Source organism: Thrips palmi, unplaced genomic scaffold (genome assembly GCF_012932325.1).
Source record: "Thrips palmi isolate BJ-2018 unplaced genomic scaffold, TpBJ-2018v1 HiC_scaffold_4, whole genome shotgun sequence".
Lineage (NCBI taxonomy): Eukaryota > Metazoa > Arthropoda > Insecta > Thysanoptera > Thripidae > Thrips > Thrips palmi.
Genome location: NW_023144631.1, coordinates 12,804,875 through 12,821,706, shown reverse-complemented (window position 1 = coordinate 12,821,706; position 16,832 = coordinate 12,804,875). Strand labels below are relative to the sequence as shown.

General features: G+C 43.1%; 1 protein-coding gene across 13 annotated transcripts in view; it reads right to left on the bottom strand.

The window, feature by feature from the left end:
* Nucleotides 1-3,021: 3,021 nt before the first annotated feature.
* Nucleotides 3,022-16,832, bottom strand: part of LOC117649462 — a 17,338-nt gene continuing 3,527 nt past the window's right edge. For 12 of the 13 annotated variants that reach the window (XM_034392292.1, XM_034392280.1, XM_034392284.1 and 9 more), the window contains exons 2-6: nt 15,549-15,709; nt 9,939-10,124; nt 6,331-6,443; nt 4,627-4,814; nt 3,022-4,183 (exon numbers count right to left, since the gene is read on the bottom strand). In XM_034392292.1, the coding sequence (XP_034248183.1) occupies nt 3,440-4,183; nt 4,627-4,814; nt 6,331-6,443; nt 9,939-10,124; nt 15,549-15,709 (1,392 nt within the window). In that variant the 3' untranslated portion in view covers nt 3,022-3,439. The remainder of the gene's footprint in view (nt 4,184-4,626; nt 4,815-6,330; nt 6,444-9,938; nt 10,125-15,548; nt 15,710-16,832) is intronic. The other variant, XM_034392293.1, reaches the window with a different exon arrangement.

Sequence of the window (16,832 nt, the reverse complement as noted above, 5' to 3'; positions counted from 1 at the left end):
CACTAAATTCTTGTGGACTTTTTTATGCATAGTTATGCATGCTCAGAAACGTCGATATGTTATGCATAATATTATGCATCACTGTGTACATTTTATGCAGGAAGATGCATAAAATGTACACAGTGATGCATAATTTTATACATAACATATGGACGATTCTGAGCATGCATAACTATGCATAAAAACTGCGTCTTTATGCATTTAAAAAGTCCATAAGAATTTAGTGTGAAGTGGTTAGTACAGCTGGCACTGTAGTTCAGAGTACAGGATTTACCGTACTTTTTTGACAGGATCTACTGTACTTTGTACGGGATTTACTGTACCACAGGAGTGGAGTACGGAATATCCTGTTCCAGGTACAGTAAATACTGTGGCCAGGCACAGTAGATCCTGGGTTCCAAACTACAGTAAATCCCGGCAAAAAATTAACGGGATTCACTGTGGTTTTTTCGCACAGTGCATGCCAAGGGGCAGTGGATCTGAGAGCTCTCCACATTTGAAGTATGGAGACTGCAAACTCTGCATTTTAAAGTCTGCATTTAAATTTCTCCGCACCAGGAAGTTTGGAACTCGAGTTCTTCACAAGTGGATTGCTAGTGGACACACAGCGCCCGAGTGACTCACAGTTATTCAACGAATTAGTCGTCATATTCGCTAGAATGGGAATTCTGTCACTTTCTTTTTATCTTGGATCACAATTCAAATGAATGTGACACCATATTCAAACGAGAGGTTAAAATCTACTTTTTATCGAATATTACGTACTACGTACGTACCATTCGTTGAATAACATGGTAGGTCTTTCAGTTGAACAGCATATCACTGCGTGTTGCCCAGGGCCTCTGTCAGGGCTCCTGCACTGCTCGGGCTCGGCCCCAACAGCTCCACTTCCAGTGACAAAAACATCGTCCGCCTGACATTGAAGAAGCCCGACGCGGACTTGCGCACTTCGCGGGCGCTACTCTGCATGGGATGGTGAAGCTCCGACGGGTGATTGACGTCATCGACCGGACGCACTGCGAATCCTAGTGTGGGACAGGCATGCGCTAGATTACGTGGGACAAACTGTCCCACGCTATAGATTATGTGGGACAAAGTGTTCCACGCTTGCAAGGGTGGGACACGGTTTGTTCCACGCTTGCAAACGTGGGGCAGTTTGTCTCACGCTTACAAGCGTGGGACAGTTTGTCCCACGTTATCTAGTGCATGCCTGTCCCACACACAAAATCTATGTGTGTACTCAGTACACACTTCTAGGTGCGTGCTTACAAGCATGCAGTTCGAGGTATGCACTTGCCTAAGCACGCACCTAGAAGTGTGTACTTGAATGAGTACACACTTAAAAGAGTGTACTCAGTGAGTACACACTTGCGAGGGGCTTGCGCGGCATAGGGAAAACGCAACGCATGCACTTCTGTGGGTGTACTGAGTACACACTTTAAGGGGAGGTTCTGGTGAAAATCTTGCCATTTTCCAAATAGACCCCACTGTCATAATTTGTTCGTAATATAAAATCTTTCTTCGAGGAGACTAAAATTTGACTTTTGAAGGCACATGCCAGGTTCTTAACCCTGTCGAAGAGTCTTTTTGAGCCTATTTTGGCTGTATCTTAAAAATCTTCTTGCGCATACTATTTTGTCGTAAAAGGTTGGCCTTGACATTTTTCGCTTCTTCGATTCATTTTCAAAAGATCCCGGCATGCATAGCTCAATATTTCCATTATATTAATAATAGCAAGCTTTTTTAAGCTGAAAAGTCCCTAAAATTTGTCTATTTTGTACATTTTTGATCAATTATAGTGAAATGCTTGGTTAGAAAGCTTGCGAATAAAAATTTAATTTACATTTTGAGTTGTGCATGCCGGCATCTTTTAAAAATGAATCGAAGAAGTGAAAAATGTCAAAGCCTACCTTTTACGACAAAATAGTATGCTCAAGAAGATTTTTAAAGTTATAGCCTAAATAGGAGAAAAAGGCTCTACGACTGGGTTCAGGGCATAGAATGTGCCTCCCTAATAACTTTTTTTAATAATTACTTGATAAGACATCGAATTTTTAAGAAATTTTGACAGTGGGACCTATTTAGGAGAAAATAGAATTTTCACCAGAACCTCCCCTTAAAGTGTGTACTCATTCATATACACACTTCTAGGTGCGTGCTTAGGCAAGTACACACCTCGAAGTGCATGCTTGAAAGCACGCACCTAGAAGTGTGTACTGAGTACACACACAGATTTTGTGTGCACACTTGGATTCGCAGTGCGATCAATGCGTGACGATGAAAACTTCTTAATATCCATGCGATAAAAATCAAGATGACAGCGGGGTCATCCACAAAATGGTCTGCACATCACGAAAAATGAAAAAGTCTTCATCAACACCCAAATTTGGCCGAGGTCTTTTACATCTAAATTTGGGCAAGGTATACTGTCACTCCAAATTTAAAGGCGGTAATATTTCCACCCTTTACTGGCGGTAATTTTGTATTGGCGGTGTCCACGTTTTACCGCCAATACGAAAGCGGTACAGAAATTACCGCCCTAACTGAACCGTTTGTACCTCCTTTCGAGAGCTTTACCGCCTTTTTCTTGGCACTCTGAGGGAACGTTACTGGGGTAATATTTTGTACCTCCTTTTACGCACTGTCTAAACGGCGCCCAATGGGCGGTAATATACTGTACCGCCGTTTTCCTTCGGTTTGTAGGGTGCGTAATTGGCGGGCTCCAGATTTTACCGCCAATACGAAAGCGGTACGCGTTTTACCTCCTTCGCCACACCGTGTGTACCGCCCATAGATTTGTAGTGTTATCACCCAAAGGCTTCCTCGCCCAATTTTGGGTGCTAAAGGAAGTCAGCTGCCCGCTGCCCATATGGCCTGACAGTAGGATTCTCGCCCAAATTTGGGCGATAATAACTTGTTAAAAATTTTATCGAATTTTATAGGTAAGATTTTGACTCCTTTATTCTCCGGGCAGGTTTAACAACGTCAAATAGATCGAATTTTTGATCCACAAGCAGTTGATATCCATAGGGATGATTGTTCTTTAATATCTTCAAAAGGTGACAACATCTCAACCAACGCAGCTTGTCAGGAGAAAGAGGCATATCTCTTGCATGCCATAAAATAATAATGATAATTCGATAAGATGATGAACAAAAGATCTTTGCAGCGCTACAGACTTACATATCTTCAAATGAAAGCCTACAAAGATGAGAACTCAGTGGATTTATAACACAAGTTTGAGACGTTAAATGATCAATAGAGAACAGAATGAGAGTCTCTTTTCAGCAACGACATTAACAAGCTTCAAAACCAGTCCTAGAATCAAAATTGTTCGCGTCCACATAAAGGCACTCAGAACAAGAAACTCAGCACACAGGCAGCTACATAGTGGCAATGCTCTTCATGAATATATGTATATAAAATTTTTGCCAGTAATTTATAAACTGATGTGTATTTCTTCCCCGATATGCTTCACGCCACAGCATTCATTCTTCGGGTGGCTGAACAGCGTGCACCTTGAACTTGCCGGCAAGTCATGGCAGGTGTGCTCCAGACAATATTGAGAAACGGATCCAAGATCATGGAAGGAGTTCATCAACAAGTGTAGCCGTGGGCACCGCCCCAAGACGGCCCTGACTTGCTCGCCGTGGATCCACTCGTGGGGGCAACGCTCTGGCGAGTTGAAGGACAGCTGCTCCAGGTTGGGCAGTGCGTCGCCGTCCAGTGCATCAAGGAGATCATTCGACATGTTGGGGACGTGCAGGGTCACGAGGGCCTTCAGGCGGTGGAGAATGGCGGCCAGAGGGGGCAGCGTCGCTTGCAACGTCGATATGTCATCGTCCTCATCTTTAAGGGTCAAGCTCCGCAGAGTCTGTGCGGCGTGTCGCGAGCCCGCCAGACTTAACACCAGGTTGGTGGCTTTGCCGCGATACTCACTGTCAGAGAACTCCAAAACGAGCTCCTCCAGGCGCGAGACGGCCGCGCGAAGGTACTCTGCCACTCCGAGTGTAGAGGCTTTTGGAGACGAGTCCAGGTTGACGAGAAGGTGCACCTTCTTCAGCGAGGGGCACTGCAGCAGCGCCGGCATGTCCTCCAGCAAGGTGCACTGTAACTCGCGCAGGCGAGGCAAGGCGGCGAGCAGCGGTGTCACGCCGGGATGGTACACCCGCAGTTCCACCACCTGCCAACGCAAGAGGCACGAGTAAATTTCCATTCACGCCAATTTTTGGCCTGACTTTCTGTCACTCCATTATTTGACCATGTGTCCAACTATTAAATTTTCAGTGTATGCTCAAAATACTTTGTCATAAGAAGCTGCGAAAGGCCTAAAATTATTTGTAAGATTTTCTGAGTGTGCCCCAATTAGCCCGAAATACATCCGACAATGGAAATTTATTCACCCCCTCCCCCCCCCCCCCAAAAAAAAAACACGATACTTTAAGTTTTCCTATCAAAATATTTCACAGGTTCATTTTAGTCCTCAATAATAAATAGAGAGGATGCTTAGTGAATGCTTGAAAAAATAATTTGGTTTTTGCTTTGCTTGGGCATTTTAAAAGATACCCTCCCAATCTGTTGTCACAAATTTCAGGCAGTTGTCCAAGCAGTGTATTTTGAACTAACCTCCAAAGTGGCTGCATGCCACTCGAGGTGGCGGGGCAGACAGGGGTCCCTCAACGTGGAACAGTACACCAGCTTCCGAAGGGACGCTGGTACTGGTGCGGCACTTTTGGCAGCGTTGAGAAGAGGGGATTTCCCTTTCATGATGTCAGCAGGGTCAGCACCAATGTTAATAACAATCGATTCCAATCCTAGACGAGGCAAATCTATTAAAAGGGGTAGCAACCCTAAACGTCTAAAAAAAAAGAAAAACAACCTTTTTGTTAACTGCTTATTTATAGAATATTTTCTTTTCATTCTGTGTGTGAGTTGATGACCTTTCAGTTATAAAAAGTAGATTAAAATCGGTGTACTTTTCAGCCAGGGGACCACATTTCCATGTATTTAAAGCCTAGATGGCAAGCATTCCATTTTGATCTGCATGAACTCTCATTTTTAAACTGGTGCGTAGCTCTTCAGCCTTTTGACTGGGCCACTTTCTGTGTAGATAACAAATTTTACTGTGATGCTAACTGATCCAGGAAGCGGAAGAAGGGGATAACTCAAGTTTGGCCATTTTCCAGGGGAAACAAAAAACTGATTCCAGGGAAAACTAAAACCAAACAAAGGAATGATATATATGATAAGAAGCTCAAGAAACATAAGTTAAATTTGGAAATGAACATGAGGAGTGTCAGGTCACTGCGCATCAGATTTCTGCGACTTATTACTTTCCGTTTAAATGGAGAACAGTCATCTAACTTGTATTTCCCAACCGAAGAGGAATTTAGAGACAAGTGGAGTGGAACTATAGTCAGCAGAGAGTGTTGGTTCCTCTGGTGTATTAGGGGTTAAGTTGACTTGATTCTTTTTGCAACCAACACAAAAAAAACACAAGTTGAGTTATCTCTTTTTGACGAAATTTTCAACAGAGACATGTTGACTTTGGTTGAGTTGTTTCCATATTCCGCTAAATTGAGAGAGTTATATATAAGTTATATCTTTTCTTACAAAGTGGATTTTCTCCTTAACTGCAGGTAACTGGGTCCAATGATTTGGTGCTATGATGCAAACCATTCTAAGGCACAATAATAGAATAAAACTAAATTTGAATATGTGTTGAATTATTCCCTTCTTCCGCTTCCTGGATCAACTGATGCTTTTATCTGATGCTTTTTACTGGTCATTTTTTTAACAGGCTGCTTTTAGTTTCTGGTTCATGCCATTCCGGGTCATGTCACCAGCACAAAGAAGTATTTTAAGTAACAAAACATAAATGTGCATACTCAAAACACCAAATCTTCAACAAAAAATTATTTTAAATCGGTATTTTACAAGACGTTCCACCTGACCTAACCTAACGTAGGCCTTAATATCAATTAGATATTTATATATTGTTGTTCTTTGCTTCTCGTTTACCTTACAACTAAATGTACCACCTTAGCTGAAAAGAACACTTTTACATTCCTTTTTCCACAACCAAAAGGATATCAACTCATACACATTTTAAAAAGAAAGTATCTAAAAAGTTAAAAGTTATAATTTGACAAAGTTCTTGTTTTGAATGTAAAAGGTTGCTTCTTGATTCCAACACATCTACAAGGCAGCTTGCAGCAAAAATAAAAACTAATGTCACAGGAGGGAATTCCCTGTTGAGGAATTCCCTCCTGTGACATTAGTTTTTATTTTTGCTAACAGCATATGTTTAAATACTGAACATTAACTCACCTTGAGTGTGGAGCAGAAATTCTAGGAGCTGATGAACTTTGCTCAGAGACTTTTTGTTCACTTCGTCGCAGGAATATACATTAAGATGTTTTAGTTTCCCCAGGGCAGCCTGCCTGAAACGAAAGACACTCGAAAAACTACTGAATAGGTACGTTTTAGACATCTTGAAGCTGTTAAAGAAAACAGTGTTCTGCATTTCACATTCAAGACTATAACATGATTTAACATTATTTGTTTGACTTAGTGAGCCAAAACCATCTCCACAAAACAGAGTAAATACTGAAATTTTAAAAATTAGTCTGGAACTTCGTTCCAGTTACGTTCGTTTGAACGTGACTCGGCCGTTAAAGTAGGGTGTCATATCCGTTTGAACGTGGATCAACAATCAAACGAATGTGACATTATATTCAAAACGTGACAAAATTCACTTTCGAACAAATATGACGTCACATTCGTTGGCTACCAGTGATTGACGTTACTGCATTCCGCAAATTAATAAACGTTACTTCAACTAAGGTAGGTAAAAAATGAATTGTGGGTCACATTTTTGATAATTCCAAATTAAGGCCTTTAATTATGACCTGGTGACAAAAGTGCATGTGCAGCCTTTAACTATGGTCCTTGGACTAAGTTTTGCAGCATAGTAGCCCCGTCTATCATCCTTCTTTACTAAGCTGTGGCTGTTTTAAAAATAGTGTCTGTTTTGGCCCACAATTGATTTTTGGAACCAGTTGTGGGTCAGCATTGTAGAAAGCTCAAATTTGGATATGATTTGCTTAAATACGAGAGAAATTCACTTCTGAATTTATTTTTCGGAATCGTGAAAACTGCAGGATCTATAGCACAATGAATCAATTGTGGGTCATATCAATTGTTGGCCATTTCGTCTTTTTGATTGTAAATTGACCACTTTTGCCAGATATTTTCTTATTTTCATTTTTTGAAGGCCCCTGGTTCTCAATAAACCAAGCAGGCACGTTTTTCACTCAAAGAGGAAAATGCATGAACAGGCCAATCTCACTGTGAGACAGATGTGAGTTAAACGTCCTGGATTAGAGACGAAATTTTTATAGTGCATATTCTAGGGCCGCCAGTGTGGTAGACAATCCAACACCACACCCTGTCATCGTGATGTAAGTTATTGCTACAGTATATTATCTATTTCAATCAAAATATTTAGTCTGTAGGGATTGTTTTGACTCGTCATAACAGGGCCGGACTGGCCTGGGGTGCCTAGCCTGCACTTGCAGAGCGGTCCCCTTCCGGGCGCTATGTAAGCCCCAACAAAAAGAAAAGCCTTATGGCAGACTGGAAGAGCTGGCGTTGTCATTCGGGGCTGTAGCCTGAGCTTAACGTAACCTCCGCATCGTAGTACTAAATGTGACGGAGCAGAAAAATGGTATTTACTGTGATACATCAGTCATTCAAAAGCGCAGAAAAGAAAAAAAAATCAGAAAAACTACCGTGAAATTCGTCTAAAATAATGGGTCTGGCATTGTAGCGAACGCTACTTTGCCATCACCCGCGCACCATGGCATCGAATGATTTCGTTTGTACTATGGTAGATAAATATTCCCTGACCTATTATGAACCTAAATCAGCAAGGGCGTCCCGTTTTATCTCGTAATAGCTTCACGGTGGCAATTTAAAAAACACACGATTTTTCGCCTCGTTGGATGGGCGCCATTTTCACGACTTTTTGAAGAGCCTTCCTTTGAAGCCTGATAGGAGCCGTTACAGTCGTCGCTCGGACATACACGCTATTTGGGGAGACAAATAAAGGTTGGAAGAAGGTCTACCGCGAAATTCAAATCGATTCGATCTCCATCGGGTCTGCGGTGACCCGTCGAAAAAAATGACCCACAATTGATTCATGACCCACAATTGATTTTTAGGGGTTCCCAAGAACCCCTATTGTCCGAGGTCCGTGGATTCTTCCCCCCCCCCCTCTCCGATTTTCAAATAAACAACTCTAAACTATTTCAACCATAAAAAAAACGAAAATTCCAATTTTTTTCGAAAATTCATCGTGGAAATTTTCCGTAAACGCGAAAAACATAAATTTGCAACAATCGAAAACGAGAACCGTTAATGATATGAAAAAATGGTTCAAATAAAAAATGTGCCACTCCTCAAAACTAAACCTCCTGGCTCATCAAAGTAACAAGAAATCGTATATGTTCTGAGCAAATGGTCAAAACATGAAAAAAAATCTCCATGGCAACGGCATGGTCCCATCGTACCACCCGTCAAAATTTAAAGTCGCCCATTAAAAAAAATCTAAACGCCGTGAAATTTGAAAAATGCTAATGCTTACACATTGCACGGTGTCTCAACGTTGGAACATCTTTAAAGTCTGTCACTACTAAAAAGTTCGTAGCAGAAACGACGCATCAAACTAATTTTCGTGGGTTGGCACCAATATGCTTCCCGTCTGCGCCCTTTCGAAAATCGCGAGGCTGAAAGAACGAACAGGCGCCCATTGAAACTGCCCCTCCATTGTTGCTGAGGTTGGATTGTTTGGCATGCTCTCAAAGGCTGCGGTTGTCTTGTCATGTTTTCCTCGATTTTCGACCAGTTATGGAAACGGGAACACCGTGCAATGCGATTAGCATTGGAATTTTTTACCTTAGTAATGTGGTTCAGCCGTACCGAAACTAAGAGCACACAATTATTTTTTTCTACTCATTCCAGAAAACAGGAGACTGAACATTAGACATAAGAGAGGAACAGAAAATAATTCAAAAGGCCAATGTTTCAGGAGGAAGCATAAAACCAGCAAAAAAAAACCTCTCTTCCAAGTCCAATAGCCTTGGAAACTACTTGAGGTAATTCGGAGAGGGACAGTCAGTAATGGTCTGATGGAGCCTTTCCTATCACAAGGCTTTTAATCAAAGACTGTTAATGTATTTAAGGAAAAGTGGCTAGCCATTGCGCATTTGTCCTACAAACTACAGAACAGATGTGCGTGGGCCTGCAAGCAATGTGCCTACGCAACAAAAACATTTAGGGTTTGGCAGGAAAACTTCACACTGTAAATTCGAAGGTGATACTTTTAGTACCTTTTACGGCGATACTGAGTATCGCCAATAAACGGCCTTACGGAAAAGTATTGCCTTCAAAACGGCGACACTTCTGTAGTACAGCCAAATTTAGGCGATTCTTCTGTGTAACGCCATTCTGAAGGCAAGATTTTCCGGTAAGGCCGTTCGCTGGCGACACTATATGCACACTAAATGTTTATGTAGAATTTTGTACGTGCCACTTGCACGATTTTGTGCATGCGGGGAATTTGCATAATATTGTACGTGAAAATGCATAAATTTGTGCAAATTCACGCACAATTTTACGCACGACGGCACACAAGTTTAAAATTATGCATCACCATGTACAAAATTGTACATAAACATTTAGTGTGTGGTATCGCAAAAAATGTACTTCAGTATCGCCTTCGCATTTGAACTGCAACCGGTGTGCGGCGTCTTCACTGGTAGTCAACGAATGTGACGTCATATTCGGTGACTACCAGTGTTTGGGTTGACGCCACACAAGGTGGATCCACGCACAACTTGGATTCATCTCCAGCTGTCCACCATGGAGATACGCACCTTCCGAGCACCGCGGTAACGAGGACTGCATCGCTAAGATTGATGCCTAAGTGCAGGTGGGATACCGCGCAGTTTGTCCACGGAAGAACGGCGCCGAGACTGTCCCAGCAGGTTGACCAAGGGCTCACCCACAACTTGTGCAGGCAGGGAACCAGCCGCATGGCGGCCGCGACCAGTTCGCTGTCTCTGAAACCCAGCGACACGCTCATGTCCCTCTGCTGACTCAAGTTACCCCAGTTTAAGGAAGGACACATTCGTTTTAACGTGGATAAACATTAAAAACAAACTGTAAAAAAATTTTACTTCGTAGATGGAGTATGATGTCGAATTTATAAAGGGGGCAAGACACTGAAAATGGCCGTAAACTGACTTGCGCGATTGCTTCCATACGCGTAGTTCTACGTTGTTAAAAACTTCTCACGTGTCAAGACCTTACGAGATGAAGCATTTTGAGCCCACAACAGCGTCGATCGGGCGTCAGGGAACGGAGCAGCTGCGAATCAAGTTACCGTAAAAAATCGAACTGGTGGAAGTTCCTCCCGCCCTCAGTCCGCAAAAATGAAGATATTGCAACCCCGTCTGCAACAAAATGTAGGTAGTTGTGGCTATCGACAGTGCAAAATTTCATACAAAAACAATTTTTGAGGATTTAGCAGAAACGAACAAAACAGATTTTTTCATAAGATTTTGTACTTTCCATAGCTTGATGTCCATGGTTGTAGTTCATGCGATAGCCACTTGAATGAACTTTATACTGGCGCAAACGGGGTTACGATATCTTAATTTTTGCGGACTAAGGGATTTCCACCAGTTCGATGTTTTACAAAAATTTGATTGGCAGCTGCTCGGCTTCCTGGCGTCCGATCGATGCCGTACTGGGCTTAAGGAGGGACCCTGGTGAAAAAATCGCCAAAATTCCAAAAAATAGTATTTTTAAAGTTCATAGATAAAAATGTGCATAGAAGGTTTCTGATTTAACAGGTTGAACACCTTTAAGCTAAGTGGGTAGTTTCTTTATCATTTGAAAGGAAATAACATTGAGATCAGTTGTCGTTGGCTTCTACGCTCAACTTCACAGCTTTGCTCAGTCGACAAAAAAATTTGTCGTAGAAAGACTTCCTGCGTTCCTGGTTGACACCTACATGAGCCGTCTTGCATGGACTCTATTCATTGATGACTTGTCAACAAATTTTAGTGACGGAATCTTGATATCAGCCCTACTTTTTTTTAACACACCTAATAGTTTGAAAAAAGGGGAAAAAATCACCTTTTTTGGCCCGCCCTTCTATTCAAAAAATAGGGGGAGGGCCTATGCATTTGCCTTTGTGTCTGTGTGTTGTTGTTGTTGACGTCTGTGTACAAGGAAGGAGTTGAGCTAGAGTAACCAGATTTGGAGGGTACTTCAGGAGTACCGTCCAAACAAATAATCCGATGGTGCAAATCCCGTCCGGGTCGCACAAGGGCTGCTGCAGGTGCATCATGGTTTACATGAGCGGGAGGGGGATTTCCGCCATTATTGGTGCTAGCAGGGCACATAGGGGTATTTTTGGAATCGGGGCGACGAGACAAGATGAATGGACCTGGTCCCGACCCCATCGGCCGCTTTTACAAGTTGGCCAGATCAGGATCTTCAAAAAAGGGGGTCGACCGACTAAAAAAATTTATTGCAGATTTCGATTGGTCTCAGCAAGACCTTTTCAACGAGGGGTCGGAAAGGGGGTCCAGGAGCCCGACTTCGTCTATTAGTCACATCAGGATCTTGAAAAACAGGGCTCGACCGACTGAAAATTTTTATTTAAGTTTTGGATAGGTCTTGGCAAGACCTCTTCAACGAGGGGTCGGAAGGGGGATCCAGGAGCCCGCCTTCATGAGTTATGGGAAAAAGTGCGACGGACTCGTTTTGCGCTCCTGCTGTGCCTCTATTGCAAGGAGTTGCAGTAGCATGGCAAATATGGGTATTTTCGGAATGAGGGCGAAAAGACAAATGAAATGGGCATATTCTAAGGACAGTTGGAGTAAAAAGTGTAAGGACTATTGCATATTGTGAATAGAAGGGCGGGCCTAAGTCACGATGGTACATCGATAACTTTGCTTTACCCGCTCACGGTGTGTGTGATGCGAGCGGGCCGAAGGCCCGGGCCCTCGTCTGGCCAAGTTGGGTCTGATGCGAGGGCCGAAGGCCCGAGAAAAGGCCGCCGGCAGGCCAAGCTGGGCCGGCCCCCTGTCGAACCGAGTTGCCGGCGCAGCGAAGCGGAGCTGGCAACTCGGTTCGACGGAAGGGCGGGCCCTAGCTTGTTGGCTGAGCGATAGCGAAGCCTGTTACTCCAGTGCGGTTGAAAAGTTTTGTCTGTCTGTGTGTGTGTGTGTGTGTGTACACTACTCCTCCTGAACGGCTCGGCCGATCTGGCTGAGATTTCGCAGGGTTATTAGGTATGTTCTTGGATCGGCACACGCGAAATTTCACCATCCTAGCTCAAGTGGTTCAGTTTTTATAGCCGAAAAACACCTAAAAAACGGCGAAAAATCGAGTTTTCTGTCGGTAGGGTAAACTATACAGTTATCGGCAGGGGTACAGTTATCGTCATCTCGGCGAATAATTGGGTCCTGCTCTGCAAGTACGCGTCCGTTAGTGATGCGGCCAATGCAGGTAGCTAGAGACACCTTTTGAGCATGCAGGACCGAGACAGCATCGCGTTTGACTGAGCATGTCCGCCAACATTCTTGTCAAGTGCAGAATGAAGCTGCTTCGGCCGCCCGTTCTTATCTTCCATGCTAGGAACAGGGGTTCAATCTTTCGTTAAATTCGTGAATGTGGGCCGGAAAAAACTATTCTCCTTGCCAGGTTCCTTCTCCCCATCTATTGAACAGAGCATTCTGTGCTCGGTGCACAGAAATTCCTCTTGCTTGCCCTCATTCGGGGGGTGCCGATAACTGCACCAGAGAAATCACCCCAAACACAGTTATCGTCAGGGTGGCCTCAAACTTCACTGGTGTTTCGGGCGTCGTCCGGGAGTTAATATTCTGATCCATTATGACCGTAGACCGAAGACCCCTGCCAAATTTGAATGAAATCGGACCACTATTTCCCAGTGATCTACGTGATTTACGAAATGTCCTCCTCGGCGCTTTGAGAGGTTGTTTTTTCGCAGCTCATGGTGCTAGTTGTCCGTGAGTCTAAAATGAAGGGCGCAAGAGGCATAACAGAAGAGAGAGGGGGTTCGTGACTTGTCAAGGGGTGATATAGAGTGTCTGTGACGACTGTTAGAAATTTTCGTCACTTTCGGTCATGTTTTGCCTTTTTAACAAGGGGTGCCGATAACTGTCATAAAGGGTGCCGATAACTGTATTTTAGCTGCCGATTACTGTGTTTTTGGTAACCATTTTCTCAGGTTAAATGATCCAGGAAGCGGAAGAAGGGGATAACTCAATTTTGGCCATTTTTCAGGAGAAACAAAAAACTGTTAGCAGGGAAAACTAAAACAAAACAAATGAATGTTGCACATGTTAATAATTTCAAAAAGCATTAGTAAAATTTTGGAAAAAAAATCAAAAGTGTAAGGTCACTCCGTAGAGGATTTCTGCGACTTATCACTTTCCGTTGAAATGGAAAACAGAGTCAGCTCACCTTATATTTCCTAAACAAAGAGGAATTTGGAGACAAGTCAAGTGGAACAATAGTCTGCATAAAGTGTATGTTACTCTGGTGTATTTTTTGGACTTAGCTCTTTTTTCCAAATTGAAATTTAAAATTTAAGGGGGTTAAGTTGAGTTGATTCTTTTTACACTAGATTCATAAAAACACAAGTTGAGTTATATCCTTTTGCCAATTTGTCAAACGGACTCACGTAGACTAAGGTTGAGTTATCTCCATTTTCCAATGAAATTTAGACTGTAAAAGGGGTTAAGTTGAGTTATACCCTTTTTCCAAGTGGATTTTCTCCTAAACTGCTTGGAATTCAGTCAAATAATTTGGTGTAATGATGTTAACCATTCTAAGGCACAATAATAAAATAAAAACTCAATTTGGGGATAAGTCAAGTTATTCTCTTCTTCCGCTTCCTGGATCAAATAAGAGCGTCACAAAAAGTTTTTAGTGAAATCTTTGTCAGCCACTTCGTTGTCTAGATCCTTCTGAAGTGTCTGGAACAAGTCGCACGGGTCTAAGTGTCATAACCTACCCTAGAAGCCCTTGAAAAGAACGCGATGCTCTTAAACTGACGGTAACTGTATAGTTTACCCTAGACCTCTCCTGTCTGGATGAAAGGGGGGTCTGGGGGGCGGAGCCCCCCAGCCACGACAAGTTGAAAAGTTACAAGGGTCAAGATCGTGTAATTTGTAGATGAAGCACCTCTATCTAGAATGAAGGGGGGTCTGGGGGCCCCCAGCATGCAACAGTTCTGAAGTAGGGTAAGGTTACCAAACATGGATCACTTTTTAAATAATCTTCTCTATATCGAAATTAAGTATGGGTTGACTACTATTTTTGAATCTTATGTTGATGTTTACCTCACTGGTCGTATGGCTACCAAAAATGGTACCTCTAGCTCGAATACTTTGGAAGTTGTGAGGACAAGAAAATATGGCTATTTTTGCTAAGGTTAGGTTAGGGTGGTCCAATCATGGATCACCCCACCAGCGTTTGGACACAAAGCAACGTATGCATTCAGTAGTCCCAAAATATCAAAGTGGTCCGTCTAAAGTGCACGATGAAAAATTTTGAAGTGACTGCGGTGATTGCTTGGCCAAGAATCAGGGGTGCAAAAATCACCTTTTTGAACGTCATTTTTCCATCGATTTTCGGGGGCCTGTTTTAGGTGTCTTTCTAAACGCAACCCTGCAGAGTAGAGAGACGCAGTTGCAAACTTGTCAGATTCACATCGAACAGTCAAAGGGTCAGTCTAAGCAAGGAAAGACAGAAATTTAGAACCTGGCCACCTGGTCTTTAGGTAAAGACCCCCAAAAAACAGAAATGATCCATGTTTGGTACCCCGATCCATGTTCGGCACTTTACCCTAACTGATGATGGACAAGCATTGTCTGCCGAAGGCAGCCTAGCGCCGCAGGCCAAGGTAGGTACGACAGGCGCGGATTGGAGAAACAGGCAGCGACACATCGCGAAGCCTGTTACGACAAGACGCGGTCTGGCGTAAACCTACCTTGTTTTAATGTTACAATTTGGAAACTCATATCTCAGGACAGAAGTTGAATTTGAAAATTCCGTCACTAAAATCTCTTCTATACATCTTTAGGATAACCCAAAAAAAATTTCAAGACTTTCCGTCCCAATGAAAGACGCAGGAAGATTTTTCCCCAACGCTCCAAAAAACACTAAAAAGCCACCAGAGACCGTTCAACATTTTGGATTGAATTTTGATTTGGGAACTCACCATAATGAACCTAATAATAAAGCAAAGTTTCAACTTCCTGGGATTATTTTGAAGCCTACTTGAAAGTTTCACCAGGGTCCCCCCTTAAAATGCTTCTTTTCCTGGTCAACACACGAAAAGTTTTAGCGACGTAGAACCACGCGTATGGAAGCGACGGCTCAAGTCAGTTATCGGCCGTTTTCAGTGTCTTGCCCCCATATATAACAGTGAGACAGGAAAATACCTCTTTGCATAAGCGTCAAGATTCTTGTGGCGCCAGAGGGCCGGAAGCACTGCCAGGTCCCTCCACCGACGGCACGTGGCCCTGCACCGCAGCAAGTCCCCGGGGGGCAGGAAGCTCAGCACGTGCAGCAGCAACTCCTGGGGCAGCGAGGCGATCTCCATCTGAGGAACAAGACACGGATTGGTCAAAAGTACCGGGTGGGTCACGAGGGAATCACACCCTAAAAACCTTACGAACTATTTTCAGCCTTAAAGAAAAGCAGCTTGTTTTAACAAAGTATTTTGAGCATACGTAAGCTCAAATACTTCGTAATTTACGGACTATTTCTTCGTATAACTGAGTAAAATAAGTTGTACTATGCATGCTCAAAATACTTAGTAAGGTTTGAAGCGAGAAATTGAAACGGAAGTGGCGGGTGGGACAAAAGGAACGGGTGATCTTTAGGTCGCAACAGATTGGGCGAAGCGGTGATCCAACAGCTATACTTGGTAAAACCCAATTCATCTAATATTTTAGAGCATCTTGTGAACGTAATTAAAATCTTTACGTCCAACATTTCAGTGATGCGTGCCACTCACTGTTAGCCGTCCTGAGTTGAATTGGACACTTCTAAAGCCTGCACATAATGAGGGACGCACAAGATATGGGAGCTAGGTCGAGCGCGAGCGTATTTAAGTTGCACCCTTTGATTTGACCACATTAAAGTCCGGTAGTCCGCCCGCCCAACAGACGTGTTTGGCGGGCCTGCCTAGTCGGGTGTGTGCAGGAGCTCTCCCGTGCCCATACTTTGAACCGCTATATCTCCTAAACGAATTGAGATAAAACTCTGTGCGTGGTCTCATTCGATTCAGCCCAGGGGTCGGCAACTTCCCTTGGCCGTGTACGAGGAAGTATACGTATATTACCAGTAATATAGGTAATATATGTGTAATATAAAGTAATACAAACTGATATATAGTAATATAGGGGTATTATAGAGGCGAAATTGTGGTAATATGCAAGTAATATATGGTAATATACAGGTAATATACGGGTAATATAGCCACCGCGTACGAAGTAATATATGAGTTGCCGACCCCTCGGATTCAGCGCGTTATTGTCTACAAGATAGGATCACCCACACACACCAAGAAGGCAGAGAACGTCAAACGATGCTCAAAACCTGCATTTTTAGAATAAAAAAGGGCAAATTTTGCATACTTTGAACCGCTATATCTCCTAAACGGTTTGACATAAAAATCTGCGCGTGATCTCATACGATTCAGCGTGTCATTTCCTACAAGA